General features: G+C 37.7%; 1 protein-coding gene across 1 annotated transcript in view; it reads left to right on the top strand.

Moving 5' to 3' along the window:
* Positions 1–12,695, top strand: part of LOC141439740 (alpha-tocopherol transfer protein-like) — a 28,472-nt gene extending 15,777 nt beyond the window's left edge. Inside the window, exons 3-7 of the mRNA XM_074104108.1 lie at positions 3,930–4,089; positions 6,663–6,918; positions 10,366–10,476; positions 11,092–11,228; positions 11,878–12,695. Of these exons, the coding sequence (XP_073960209.1) occupies positions 3,930–4,089; positions 6,663–6,918; positions 10,366–10,476; positions 11,092–11,228; positions 11,878–12,007 (794 nt within the window). The 3' untranslated portion in view covers positions 12,008–12,695. The remainder of the gene's footprint in view (positions 1–3,929; positions 4,090–6,662; positions 6,919–10,365; positions 10,477–11,091; positions 11,229–11,877) is intronic.
* The last annotated feature ends 3,198 nt before the right edge of the window (positions 12,696–15,893 follow it).

Here is a 15,893-nt window from a genome sequence, read left to right as displayed (position 1 = left end):
TTATATTTCATGGGCTTCAAGCAAGTTTTTTTATTTACTGTCCGGTTTCTAATCTTTGCCCTGTTTTATTTATTGTTTTTTGACATATTTAGCATTTTTGGTGTAGGTAATCAATTACCTACTTTAGGCAGTGGTACAACATCTTTTTCGTATCTTCGTTAAAGTAGTTACCTACTTACTAAATTATTACTTAGAAATAACGTCAAATCATATTAGTAAATTACTTTAACAATTCTTTTAAAATCTTATATCCGAAACTCACGGATAATCCGAAATATTTTCATATCTGTAACCGTATCCGACACAGAAATAATATTATTGCGTGCGATATACAGATGTCGCATCTAGATCCGAAATTTTACATCCATAACGTCCTTGTCTATAGATACCATGGGACGACGTGGTGAAAGCGATACGTTTCTAAGTCCGAGTGCGAGTTAGATAATATTATGGCCTCTCTATTTAAGTGGATACAAGTAAAATAACGCTACTAATGATCGATCGAATGCGAAGTCACTGATACCGTATAAGGCTGGGTTTCCACCAGAGCTGTGCGACGATGCGTTCGTCACGAACCAATAGAAACGTTTCATTTACCTATTCTCACTCCGCCTAGCTGCAGGGCTACTCCGAAACTCGAAACTCGAAGTTCGGGTCGTGCGGTCCCTCTGACACTTATACTGTTTAATACGAGAGCGAGAGGGTCTTCGTGTTTCCAGTTTCAGAGTAGCCCTGCTGTTTCTACTAGAGCTGCGCTGAGCGAGGATAGTTAAATAAAGCGTTACTATTGGTTCATAAATCACAATAAACACATTCCTCGCAACACATCCTCACACATCTCTGGTGGAAAGAAGAAAGAAAGAAGGAAAGAGAAAAGAAAGTGTTGGGTTTTAATGATAATACAAGTGGGTATTTTGGCGAGTGTATTAAACGCAGTCTTACCGCACGCCCGTGTTTCATTTATAACAAGTGGCGACGAACCGGTTTTGTTCTCGCGCGGTGATATCAGGGGGGGGACAGTCGCCTATACCGTACTAATTCATGTCGATAGCGCCGCCATCTCCTTTATCTAACTTAAAATAAAAAAGATTGTTGTCGTTTGTTTCAGATAGATGTCACTGAAAGCTTGAGATCACAAAATTTTATTTATTAAAAAATATTTTGTCGTTGATAATTACCGCAAAAATGAACTTTATTTTCGAAATTGACAATCGTATTGTAATTTCTAATATAAAAGTCACATAATTGCATCCGCTCAGTCGTTACAAATATTTTTTGTGTAGCAACCCTCTATGTCAGGCCAGGCGTCTATTCGCGCTCAACAAGGAACAAGATGGCTACGTTGCAATCGAAACTCGTGCACATCGTCCACATAAAAAGTAAAGACAGTGCTGCAAACGGAAAATTGAGGCTGGTTTAAACTTAAGAAGACTGAATTCAAGCGGTCTCACTTCTCTTTGCAGCCCTGTTTTTAGTTTTTATGTGGTTTGAGCTGGGAAGCAAATCCAGTAAAGTAAAAGAATACCTGTGACTATTAATAGCTATACGTATGGATGGATATATACATCAATGGTACTAGTTAGGAAATGCAGACGGCGCTTCAAAACAGTCTGCATGAATGAGACGAGAGAGGGCTCTCTTTTCCCCGTATATTATACTACTCTTTGGGTGATATTAAACTCGGCTAAATAATGAATTCGCACGTCGGGAATATGCCAAGTTTCGAAATCGGAAACGATTGGGGCGTTTTCAAGGAGCGGCTTAATATTTGGTTAACTGCTAACTTGATAGTAAAACCGAGAGTGGAGCGGATAGGCGTGCTGCTGTACTGTTGAGTGCACTCAGCGAAAACGCGTATAAATTGGTACGCGAATTGACTGCTCCAAAAGCAGTGCAGGAGTTGTCGTACGAAAACTTGGTGTCAAATATTGATAAGCATCTGTTACCGAAGAAGTCACTTTTCGCCGAAAGACATTTTTTTCATAGTGGGATTCAGGGAGCAAGCGTAAGTTTCACTCGGTGGGCGGCGCGAGTTCGACAGCTATCGACAGACTGCCAGTTCGGCTCAAGTTTAGAAGAGATGCTACGTGATCGTTTTATCCCCGAGATTTCCCATATTGGCCCATGTTGGATATTGTTACTCCATCGACCCCAGAGTCTACGTCGGAGGAACCGGTAACTGCAAGGGAGGAGCGTACTGAGACAGACCAGAGCATGAATGTGGCCGGGCACAGTGACACTGCCACCCTGCCAGAGTCCACTGCTGGGCCGGGCCAAAATGTTCCAGCCAATGCCGATGGGTCGGAAGCGATTGGTACTAGAGTCGCGCGGGGTTCGCATAAGGGACATTCCTAGAGTGGACTATAGTAAATATTTCTAGAATAGTTTTATCTCCGTTGTCAATCTATGATTAAGTTAAGAAAATATGATGGAGGGATGTTGGGTTTTAATGATAATACAAGTGGGTATTTTGGCGAGTGTATTAAACGCAGTCTTACCGCACGCCCGTGTTTCATTTATAACAAGTGGCGACGAACCGGTTTTGTTCTCGCGCGGTGATATTAAACTCGGCTACAGACCAGAGCATGAATGTGGCCGGGCAGAGTGACACTGCCACCCTGCCAGAGTCCACTGCTGGGCCGGGCCAAAATGTTCCAGCCAATGCCGATGAGTCGGAAACGATTGGTACTAGAGTCGCGCGGGGTTCGCATATAGTTTTAAGGGACATTCCTAGAGTGGACTATAGTAAATATTTCTAGAATAGTTTTATCTCCTTTGTCAACCTATGATTAAGTTAAGAAAATATGGTGGATGGATGTTGGGTTTTAATGATAATACAAGTGGGTATTTTGGCGAGTGTATTAAACGCAGTCTTACCGCACGCCCGTGTTTCATTTATAACAGAAAGAAAATGTTTGTTTGGCATATAAACAAAGTAACATACTTAAATATAAAGCCGAAAGGTCTGCAATGCTGAGGTGACGAACCACAGCGCTGATTTTCAGTTGCAGCCAAAATAATTATTATAAGAAAAAAAAATACTATATGATACCAATACCAATTTAACACCTAACTTTAGTTTATTTATTCATTCAGTTCCTATAATGTTCCATTAATTTACATAAACGTCAAGTTACAAGAATTTATGATACTAAAATCGTTAAGTGTAAATAAGATTAATAAAAATATAAAAATAAAATTCTGAAATTGTCACGAATACCAATAAAATCAATAATTAAAATAAAATTGCTTCTGCTCTAGGGATCGTCTTAAACTCCTGCGTCAAATTTCTATTATAAGAATTTGAAACTTAGGGGCTGTTTCACCATCCATTGATTAACGTCCTAACTGACGGTTAAATGTGATACCGTCTCTGTTTCTTTTGTTCGAATAGACGGAGACGGCATCACATTTATCCGTCAATTAAAATTAATCAATGGGTGATGAAACAGCCCCTTAATGACAATTAGTAAAAGTTGACATTTGCTTTAACGTACGTCCAAAATTTAGGACGTTGGGCCTTACGAGGATAATGTTGTAAATGGATTTTTCCGAACCGGTGGTAGATTTTTTTTGACATTCATAAGTGCTTGTTATAGCCTAAATTGAATAAAGATATTTTGACTTTGACTTTGAATGAAAGAAAATATGTAACTGTTTTAGATTATCTGCTATCTTTTAGAGATTCCGTAAAGACCAGGCTGCGTTTCCACCAAAGCAAAGGTGTGCGAGGATGTGTTAGGACGAATGATTTTTCATAAACCAATAGAAACGCGTCACACAGCACATCTCTAGTGGAAACAGCTGAGCGGAGCGAGGCGAGGTAACTGAAGTGTTTCAATTGTTTTATGAAAAACACACTCCTCGTAATACATCCTCGTACATCTCTGGTGGAAACAGAGCCTAAAGCAGGTTATTAATCTTTGCAGACGAGCTCCTCCTCCGGCGTTTCCTGCACAGCTGCCGCTACAGCATCGAGCGAGCCAAGCGCACCATCGACCTCTTCTTCACAGTGCGGTCCAACGCGCCAGAGCTGTTCTGCAAGCGGGACCCCTGGGCACCGGAGATTAGACGCTGCTTTGAAATCACGTAAGTCATTATCGTTATCTCAGGACATATATGTCCCATAGCTCGACACAGGTCCCGTACTACGAAGTTCAAAATTCGAACTTCGGATCTTGCCGTCCCGTTGACGCTTATATTATTTAAAACGAGAGTAAGAGGGACGGAACGACATGAACTTCGATTTTCGAATTTCGTAGTAGCCCCGCTGGCCTCCGCTCGCGCGGGTCCAGTCCGAAATGGAAACTAAAGACACGCACGCACACCACTGAATTGCTTCACAAGTTTTTCCCTGATCGTAGTTTGTGGTAAATTTCAAGGGAAGTGAATTTCGCAAAACCATTAGGGTGCTGGCCCGGATTTGCACCCACAATCCTCTGCTTTTTAGAAGCTCTAAAATACAACAGTCGAGAGACTAGTTGCAATTGTAAATAGGTATGTAAAGTCATAAAACTAGGAGATAAAACGTTAAACGTGATACATGCGTCAGAGTTTAATTAACACCAATTTGACAAAGATAACGTCATAAAAAGTTATTTTCGACTCAGTCTTTTGTTATGACTTCCTTGATTTTACAAAATATTTACATAGGCGCTTTTATGCTACACCCTACGCAAAAAATAGAATGAATAGCATTTTTTAATTTATATTTTTTCTAAAATTTTCAAAATTTTATGGTTTTCTGCCATAAGGCATGCCAATCGCGAGAATTTGCACAAAAAGGCGGCGCCATTTGCTAGAGTTTCTTGTAAAGATGGCGGATACTAACGGGATAGTTATTAATACTTGCGTAATCGATCGAGAAATTTCCTTACAACCCTGAGGCTTAATTTCAGGTGTAGGTACCTTACACTTACCAATGTGACAATCAAATTTATTGCTTTTTGTCTGATTCAAAAACAGTAGTAAACAAAATCCGGCCACTTGCGAGTCTGACTCGCGCACAAAGGGTTCCATACCATCTATTCAACATTCATTAGACATTAGCAAAAACGGCAAAAAAATCACGTTTGTATCGATGGGAGCCCCCTTAAATATTTAATTTATTCTGTTTTTAACGACTTCAAAAAAAGGAGGAGGTTATCTATTCGGTTGTATTTTTTTTAATGTTTGTTACCTCAGAACTCCGTCATTTATGAACCGATTTGAATTTTTTTTTGCGTTCGTCTAGGAATGCCTTCAATTAGGTCCCATAAGCACCAAATTAGGATCTGATGATCAGATCTTAAGGAAATCGAGGAAACTCTTCAAATATTGTAGGGACACCTATGTTAATTTGGATGTATTTATCAGTAACTCGTGCATTTGCTCTTAAAAATCATAACTTAGTGAAGTGGAACTGATAATGAAGACCACATTTGACCAACAGAGCTACTACGCAATAACAAGTACTTCACGGGTTGAATTTCAATTACCTCAACACAGTTGCTAAGCAATTAATGCTCGTCGTAATGCATATGGTAAAATGGAACGGGTGGTGCAGCACCAGGACTCTTCAATAATGAACGTCTCTGCGTCAGAAAAAGCAATCTTTCGTAAAAGGTGTCGAGCAGTTTACATTTAAATATTGTATCTTAGATTATTTACACTAAAAAGCGTCAAAAAATATTTTATAACAAAAAATTGAACCGACTACAAAAAACCATAAAAATAACTTTCTACCTGTGGACCTATAGTCGTCTGCTTCACCTACATACCTTCTTATTTATTAGACTTCAATCACTCCTGCTGTCTCGTGCTAAGGCACCGACTTCAGACTGGTAGAAAATTATTTTCATGGTTTTTTGTAGTCGGTAAATTTTTTGTTACAACATTTTTTTTAGCATTGGTTGTTATAGCTGCCACAGTTATACATAATCTGTGACAATATCAACTGTCTAATTATCACGGTTCATGAGATACAGCCTGGTGACAGACGGCCGTGCGGACGGACGGACAGCGAAGTCTTAGTTATAGGGTTTCCGTTTTCACCCTTTGGGTACGGAATCTCAAAAATGGTGAAGCACTCGTTCGACTATACAATCAAAATTATAAACATTAGAGCTGAAACCAATATGAATAGAACAAGTATTATTTAGTGATTCTTCTCCTTTCTTTCGTTAATCCCGATTCTATCTGAAGTCATTTCGTGTAGAGCGGCACCAGAAAGCTCTATCCTGGGTTACAGGGGGCTACTAAGAAAATCGAAAATCCAGTTCGTATCTTACCGACCCTCTCACTCTCGTATTAAATTAAATTAGCGTAAACGGGAGGGCAAGATACGAAGTACCAATAGTATTATAGGGCTTAGATTAGGTTCTGCACTTTCATCTTCTTCCCGATGTTAAGTATGGTTTACACGTACATAGCTGGAGAAACTTTTTCTTTTAAGAAGTTTTGTAGAGATAACATAAAATAGTCAAGTGCTATCAGCAAAAGAAAGGAAAAATAGTATGTTTATTCGGTTTATAAACAAATTAACAATAACGTAGACAGTAAGTAACGTTTAACTTAAAGCCGAAAAGGCTGGCAGCTCTGCGAAGCTGAGGTATGTAGCCTAGCGCTCTTCTTCAGCTATGGCCAAAAAAGTAGATTTAAAGAAATTTGTTTCTTTATTACAGAGACCTCCTGCCTCTTCCTAACAAAACAAAAGAGAACTGCAGAATTTTCATCTACCGCCTGAATAACCCGGATCTTGATCTCTTCAATTTCGTTGATGCGGTGAAGACATTCTTTATGCTGGCCGACACACGACTGACAGAAGATGACGACATACCAAGTGGAGAAATACCTATATTTGACGCAGCAAACGTCTCATTGAAGTTCATCGGCAAAGTTAATCTCTCTGTTCTGCGAAAATACATGATGTACTCACAAGTAAGTGTCAGACTGAAAATGAATCATCCTTTGACAACCGTTGGCGTCTTGTTGGCGTCTAAAGAGGTCTAATCATTTTGGGGAAAGATAGGATCATTAATTTATTGTACACACAAATTTTATAGCATCTTCGGGCGAATTAACACCATGATACACTTGTCCAGAATCTACACTTCTTCCATCTCACTTTCATCTCACACATAACCTTGACTAAATTAGTAAAACCATTTAGAAGAACATTGGGGACATTTACTTACGTTGTACAAAACAAACAACCGTTCAACCTAAGCCCATACACCTCCGTTCTGCCGTTACTATGTACATAAGTAGATCGGGGAAAAATCTTTTCGTAAGTATACTTATGTATTAAGTTGTAATAAAATCTCTTCGATTATATTTGTAGCCAAAGCCCATTATTAAATTGTAGTAACATCCAGAAGCATCGAGATATTGAAAACAAGATACAGCCGAGTTTCTTGGAGGTCGTGTTTCTCAATAACCTATGCAGGTCGTTTAAAAGCCCAACTCACGTCCTGAGCATTCTAATTAGAGTTAATATGTTGAAAAATTTTAAATAATCACTTTTTGTTGTTGGTTTGTCATTAACCTGCTCACTTAGAATGGTAACAAAAGTAGTAATTATGCTGATGTAATAATGCATTGAGTCAGAGGATCGAGAAGCCGTAACTTCTCAAAAACTGGTATCATAGTAAGAGTTCACCTTGAAAGATAAAATGGGTTAAGTTAAGTTAATCTATAATTGGTAAGGTAGAGTTAACTTGGGTAGGAAGAGTTGATCATGAAAGGTAGAGTTGACCAGGGAAGGTATATTTGACTTGGGAAGGTAGAGTCTGACAATACGGTGGCGCGACTTTCTCGTAAAATGGCTCATAAAGTCCAGGCACACCAGGTAGAGTTCAACTGAAAAGGTTAAGTTGGTTAAAATTTAAAAGGTTTTTTTTTATTTATAACAATTTTTTTCCAAATTTATCTACTAATTTCTCAGTTGGTTAAGGTAGGTAAAATTAATTGAGAAAAGTACAGTTAACTTGGGTAGGCAGGCAGGATGGATCTTGGAAGATAGAGTTGACCTGAGAAGGTATATTTGACTTGAGAAGGTAGCCTGACAATACGGAGGCGCGAATGTCTCGCAAGACGGATCATAAAGTCAGTGCACAGCCGCTGTTGTTGGTAGCGATGGATAATGACCGACCAGAATGTTATGTTTCGAATGCATTGTTTCGATGTATCAGTAAACGCTATAGCGTAAACGAACAATGTTAGCTTTAATCATTAAACAGGATGAACGCAAGTAGTCATGTTTTGTATACTTTTGAGGATTATATAATACTTTTTTACTTTTTATGGCTGTCAATTTGCATGTTTTAAATAATTACAATGTGTAGTACAATTAAATGTCTGGTATTAAATTAATTTTATAAGGTCAAATGAAAACGCGCCCCTCGCCTTTCCTGGCGCAAGTATCCATAAAGCTCGCGGCGTTTCTACGTTGCATAGCATTTTAAATTAACTTGGTAATGTCTAATTAGGAAACTTGGGAATGTGAAATTTACGAATTATTATTTACTCAAGTGTCCCGTGATATTAATTGTTCATTATATTTACCTGTTTAATTCATCTTCTTATTATGGATTATGGAATTAGAAACAAACATTGATCAATAATAAGATGAAAAACACAAGTATAGTTATATACACGTATCATCATAAAAAGTAGCTAATATATTATTTAAAATAACAACTAGCTTCGAAAATGAAAAAAACGCCAGTTAATGTAAAATACTAGCAAGATTTTGACAAAGCTATTGTGAACTTTAACCCTGAAATAACAGTTGTTGTCGGATTTGCGCTGTCATCGTTCATCCACCATTACCTCTCATATTTCGTTTTATACAATTTTTTACCGTACAACGGCAAAACTGGCAAAATTGTCCTCCAATGGACAGAGCCATATTTTTCTAAAAAACCAACCAACAGTTGTTGTCAAAATGTTGAAGTTTTTCAAAGTTGTCACTGCACGACAAAAAAACATGAAAACTATGTTGATAGATTCATTACAACTAAGACATTAGAAATTTCAAATAATTAGTTACTTAGGGGCTGTTTCACCATCCATTGATTAGCGTTAACCGACGGTTAAATGTGATGCCGTCTCCGTCTATTCGAACAAAACAAATAGAGACGGCTTCACACCTAATCGCCAGTTAACACTAATCAATGGATGGTGAAACAGCCCCTAAGTGTTTTTTTAAACAGCTAGCTATAATTACCGTACGTATTTTCATTATAATATTACTAAGATTTACTGGCTGTTTCACCATCCATTGATTAGCGTTAACTGACGGTTAAATGTGATGCCGTCTCCGTCTATTCGAAAAAAACTAATAGAGACGGCATCACATTTAACCGTCAGTTAACGCTAATCAATGGATGGTGAAACAGCCCCTTAACTTAACAGAATTTAAAGAAGTTTATCATTCGGATCTTGTAGTCGTCGTTACCTTGTAGCATTATCGGCCATTATCATTTATCTGTGTACCTGCCTAATGACTTATTCACCCGCAAAAGCGACATTAGACTTAGTAAGGTAAGTGCTCGACACGCTAATTCCCAATAGACGACACCCTGCTGTCATTTCTATTGCTAATGGCATAAGATTAAAGATGCCAACTATTGGGACAGTGACGAGCACTCGTACTTTTTTTACCGTACACAAATCTGGGAAAAGGATGGCAGTCATGAAGTATCATTGATCTGTGCACTCAAGTGTAATTACCGTGTTACTAGTGAGAAAAAGCGGCCAAGTGCGAGTCGGACTCGCCCATGAAGGGTTCCGTAGCAGCAAGTAACATAATATAAAAGTTTCCTCTACTTTACGATTTATGACGTATTAAAAAAAACTACTTACTAGATCTCGTTCAAACCAATTTTCGGTGGAAGTTTGCATGGTTATGTACATCGTATATTTTTTTTAGTTTTATCGTTCTCTTATTTTAAAAGTTACAGGGACACACATTTTACCACTTTGGAAGGGACTATTCAGTTTAGAAAAAAATACATAGATACCCCACACGTATGTGTTTGATGAAAAAATAATTTTTGAGGGTCAGTTCTAAGTATGGGGAACCCCCAAAATTTGTTGTTTTTTTTTTCTATTTTTGTGTGAAAATCTTAATGCGGTTCACAGAATACATCTACTTACCAAGTTTCAACAGTATACTTTTTATAGTTTCGGAAAAAAGTGGCTGTGACATACGGATGGACAGACAGACATGACGAATCCATAAGGGTTCCCTTTTTTGCCATTTGGCTACGGGACCCTGAAAAGCGGCATGGTAATTATATTGGTGCACACATGAATGAGAATGATAGTAAATTTTGTCCATTTCAGTGCATTTAAGGGTTAACGATATCCTTTCTATTTCAGGAAGCCATGCCGATTAGACTTAAGCAAGTGCACGTCATCAACGCGCCATCGTACATCGGCAAGATACACGCTCTCTGCAAACCTTTCCTCAAGGCAGAGGTCGCTAAGTTGGTATGTACTCGTATGGAGTCCAAACTTTGATCCACAGCGTTATTTTTAGTCGCAGGTGACGCGATTTTGAACGCGCGTTACATCTCCGACAATTCTCGAAAATCTAGTAAAAAAACTGACTGGATTCGTCTGAGTCTGAAAAAAATACGCCATGTGCATTAGCACTAAGAGTGTATCGCACGCACTACGTCCGATTCGATACGGTCCGTAGCAGTCGTAAAAGTATTTTTATGGTTGTTTACGCACTAGATCCGATTGCCGTCATCCGATTTCACCATAAAAATAGTAATTTTGAACATGAAACTACCGTGAGACTCACTCATATTAAATATACCTATACAAAAAAAAGAAAGTAAACATAAAAATAAAAAAAGTAAAAATAGTAATAACTACTACCTTTCAGGACCGATTTTTACCGATTCGGATCGGACGTAGTGCGAAATCGTTCCTATGGTTGTAAATGACTACGTATTCACTGTAATGTAACATTGTCTTCATCCCGAAGGAACTTTGAATTTTCTCAAGAAAAAGAAGCATAAGTTTTTTTTTAATTAAATGGTTTAACAAGTGTTTACTGAAAAAGGGTTTTATGAATTTTTCTTCTTTATTCTCCAGATAAAGTTCCATGAGCCGAAAGCAGAGAGTTTGTACAAAGATGTTCCGCGGGAGCTTCTTCCCGAAGAGTACGGCGGCAACGCGGGCACCATAGACCAGATCAAGCGGTACTGGATCAAGAAGATTGAGGCGAAGAGGTAGGTGGAGCACCAGAGCGAACCTAACCTAACCTAACAATGTCAATAATACATTAGATATAATTACGTTTCCGATGGGATGTTGATCGCAATTGCCTTGCAGCGACAGATACAGAGAATGCTGCAGCTTATTAAAGTTGGGAATCTTTGATAGCGGGATTCAGCAGGGCTACTACAGCAGGGACCGCACCACACGAACTTCGAGTTTTGAGTTTCGTAGTAGCCCTGCAGAATGTATCCTGAGATGGCAAATCGTTGGTTATCTAACAAAGCCGCTTAAAGTAATTTTGATTTAAATAATTTTTACTTTACTAGTTTACTCATTTTGTTTTTCTTTTTTTTTTTCATTAAAATTCAGCGACCATTTCACGTGTTTTTTTTCTATGGAGATGAAAATTTTGAACTTAACTTCTACCGCGGGATGACATCTTATTCCTTTTCAGTCAGTAATGTTACTTTTTTGTAGGTATAGATTTATAAAATATATAAATTAATTGGCCATTCTGTCCAAGGTGTCCCCAAATACTACTCTTCCTTGCTGCCTCTTCTCAATAATAAAGAATTGGCGTAACATTATCGCTTGTGTCCTTCCAAAAAAGTCGACCTAGTCGAAGACCTTAATCCAACTCTTTTCTCTCCTATTTTTCAGAGATTGGTTCTTAACTAACGACAAACGTTGGGCGGTCGACGAAAGCCTAAGACCCTCGAACTGCAAAGACGACCGCGTCGACCAAGTCAAAGACCTTCCTGGCTCCTTCAGAACACTAGCGTTAGATTAACTTTAAGTATAGTTAATAGTTTTATTATTTGTTACTGATGTGAGGAGTAAATGACCGAGAAAAGCCGCGCGCTAGATACTTCTAAACATTGATGTAAATCCTTGAATTTTTGTATTTCCAGAGTATATGCGTGCATTTAATCAGTATTTGTGTCGTATATAAAAAGGTTAGGTACCGATGTGGTTTTGTTTACATTTTTTTAATCGATTAAAACTGTTTTCAAAGATCGTTTAAAACTTAACCATCATTAAAAGACGGGTAAAAAATACTTTGACAACTCAAATGGCTTTATTGTTCTTTTTTATTTTATTTATTTGCAGTCTCTGTGGGTTTCTGTCTGCTGCGTAAGGGGTACATACATTGATTGATATTAATAGATACATTGATTATTATGTCAAAAATTAAGTAACAACATGCCAAAATCCTGTGCGGTTATGTTATGATTCCCGTGTCAAGTTATTAGCTATCAGCCAATGAGGTTCCACAAATTGGCCAGAAAATCAATGACTGATACACAGGAACAAGCCCAAGCGCTGCTCTCCCCCGGGATAGATCCAGAAGGGAACCGCAACTCTTGCGCACACGAGGAGGTTGTCTGACACGCACCTTCTCCTGTTATAAAGTTCAATTTCACCTCGTGTCAAATGGGTCATTTTTATACAAACTATAGGGTTATTTAGGTACATTCGGTATTTGTAACAAATATGTAACGTATGTTTTGATTGCTCAAACATTGTAGATAATAATTGAATAAAGGCTGCGTGTTTTAAATTTAGTATACTTCGTCTTTATTGAGTTTTGATTTCGGCTTTATTTGATGATTAGGTAGTTGGCGGAGTGGGTCAATTATTTTAGAAATATGTGTCTTAAGGGATAATTTATAGCTATCTGATCATTTCTAATTCTTTGTATAATTATATAAAGAAGAAAATAAAACAACTAAACTAAAACAATCTAACTAAAATGGACAAAGTGATGTTAATTGTGTATAAATAAATTATAATAAAAAATTATTACATCTTTAAATACAGCTTTTTTCACTTTCATGCTCAAAAGTAGGTCAATAATAGCCTTACGAGCGGGAGTAAAGCGAGTACTTAGTCCCTAGGAGTAAAAGTTATTATTATTTTTTTATTTACTTACTTCGAGTGACTTAGATGAACTCAAACAGTCAGGTTACTTGCAAGAAATAAGATTTGTGTGGACCATTTTCATGACGAAAATGTTACGTTCTTAGTCTAGGTGGTCTTAGTTCTATGCTTTTCCGCATAGAAGATGGCGCCATTCTATTTTTCCATTTGTGTATGGGTGTTTGTTATGCCTGTGTCTGGTTGGAAAAAAATACAACGCGAATACTTTGAAATTGTTGTAGGTACAGCGTAAATCGTAAACGATTAAAAATATTTTATTGATTATCTTCACAATGTCCTCAAGTGATAGTGAAGTTATGATGTCGAGCAAAGAGCAAAAGACATAATTGATAATCTTTTTGCCGCCGAACTTTAGAAATAATTATTTTTATTTTTGATTAAATCGTTTGTAGGTACTGAACTGACTATTTTTTCTCGCAATCGAAGTGAAAGCTAACCACCTCGGGTAGGTATATTTGGCTTATTTTAGTCCCCTCGATAAAAAATATACCATTTGCTGACTATAATTTTTACTAACTACACTTGCGTTGTTGTCCAACATAATAATATGTAAGTATACCGAATTTCAAGTTAATCCGACCACCAAAAATTGATCAAAATTAATTTGCAAGATTTGAAACAAATTCCTTGTCTAATAAATCTGCCTGCATTAGGTACATTTTAACCTCAAGGGCGTTTAGCCAACTCAATAATGGCTCTGCTCTAGGTCGTACAGTCTAGAAACTAAATCGTGAACCTTCTCAATGACGTAAGCAGCGCCATGGCTCCAGCCTGGTACGTGATTCATTTTCTTTGACTGTACACCGTAGCGTATGGTGGAAACAACCCGAAAAACACTTATTTAGCCTTTGCCCAGATATAAGTACTTATTGTTTAACTTTGAAGTAGAATACGACAAAAAGAACAAAAATAATAGGGCAAGGGTACCACTTTCTTCGCAACTATCATAATTGTATGAAAAATATTTGTTCCTCTTTCATCCGTTTTATCATCTTTATTGGCATACTATATGTACTTAAGTTTGGGATTTTAGTGTTTAATTTTTTTATTGTAAAATTTTAAATAAAAGAGTTGATACCTATATTATATTAGTCGTTTTTATCCCAGGAAGTTGGTATAAAACGTGCTTCCAATAAGAATTCTTATATTTTATACATAATAATGTCAATCACATCACAATAGTTAGAATCAGGACTTCTATATAATAATATTTAAACACCATTATGTGCTTATTTATACCAAATCAATTAAGTACACATTTTCAGAAAAGAAAAGAGCAAAATAAGTAAATAACTTATATACCTACCTATATTTATATATGGAAATGTTGGAAATCATTAGTAGTAAAATTCAATATTTTATGTGACACCGATACAATTTCGTAAACATGAGAACCTGAAACTAATACTTAAAAAAAAATACAATAACTTCAATATTCCTAAGTACCAACCAAGCATCAATTACTTTGCCACAAAAACAAACTCTATCACCGAGATACAAGTTCCGAAATCACAAGAAAGGTTATGGCTTTCATTTTCATTATTCCAAGTTCCAAAGCCAATCATAGGCGAGCACGGCGGATCGTCATTTGAGGTCAACCAACTCGCTTGGTCACTCAAATTTGGAACGCAAGCTGACCTTCTGATGCCGAATTTACTGTTACGTTTCTTTCACAAGATGGAGGACCGAAACCTTTATAACGTCGGTACCTAATGTCAAGTAAGAAAGTGATCTTAACTTATGTGACCACGAAAATGAGGTGGATGAAATGCTCGAATAATAACCCAAAACAGGGTAACTCTGTACTGACGGTACGATTGTAAAAAATAGTATTAGTTTCACGACGAACCATTCATTTAGTTCAGAGGTTCCCAAACTTTTTTTCTCAGAACAATTTCAAAGTTTACTGTTTTCGGTGGACCCCTGCTGCTACGTTTCTACTTTTACTATATTCCCAAAACCCCCATTTTTAGCATAAGTACGTGGAAATAATGCGTGGGATGGTAATTGAATGACGTTTAACCGACCAGTTGAAACGCTCGAATATTCACCCTCCTGCTCACATCTCCCGAATCAACTTTTTTTTTGGCCTGGGGATAATCCTTTATGGATGCCACCGACCCGGGAAGGCCGGTGGTTATGTGAGATTCCCGCCCCTCCAGGGGGGCGGTAAACCCACTAAAGACCCCAGGGTGTTCCTTTTCATCGTCGTTTTGCAGCCGGGCTGTAGGAACTCTATGCATCTGCCCGGCATCATGCCCGGCAGCACGTCGGTCGCCCAGTTTGTGGACCCGACTTCAGGACTTTGTGTCTCCTGCCTCATCCGTTGTAGGCGCGCCAGAACACTTGGTGCGCCTACCAGCTCGGGGACCCAAACATCGGGGGACGGGCATCCCCGTGCCCGTCTACCGCAGTCCCTATTCGGGCAGAATTTGGCGGCGGTCATAAATTAACCGGATCACCCTGAAGTTAGAAAAATTGAATAGAAAATTTAAATTCATACCTACATGTGTCTCTATTTCCGATTACACAAAAAATAGTTAAAATTAAATTAATTAAAAATTAATGGATTTCAGCCAAGCAAAGAATGACAGGCCATCTAATTTTCCTATATTGTTTCTTCCTTAGTTTTTGCGAGAAAATAAGTTAAACGTGAGAGTAAATAAATGACAGTTTTCTATGAATAAATTAGACATGTTATTGAATTGATTGAAATAGATTGTATTGAACACAAT

The sequence above is a fragment of the Choristoneura fumiferana genome, chromosome 21 (genome assembly GCF_025370935.1).
Source record: "Choristoneura fumiferana chromosome 21, NRCan_CFum_1, whole genome shotgun sequence".
Taxonomy (NCBI): Eukaryota; Metazoa; Arthropoda; class Insecta; order Lepidoptera; family Tortricidae; genus Choristoneura; species Choristoneura fumiferana.
The sequence above is the reverse complement of the archived record's forward strand: the minus strand, read 5'-3'. Positions and strand labels throughout refer to the sequence as shown.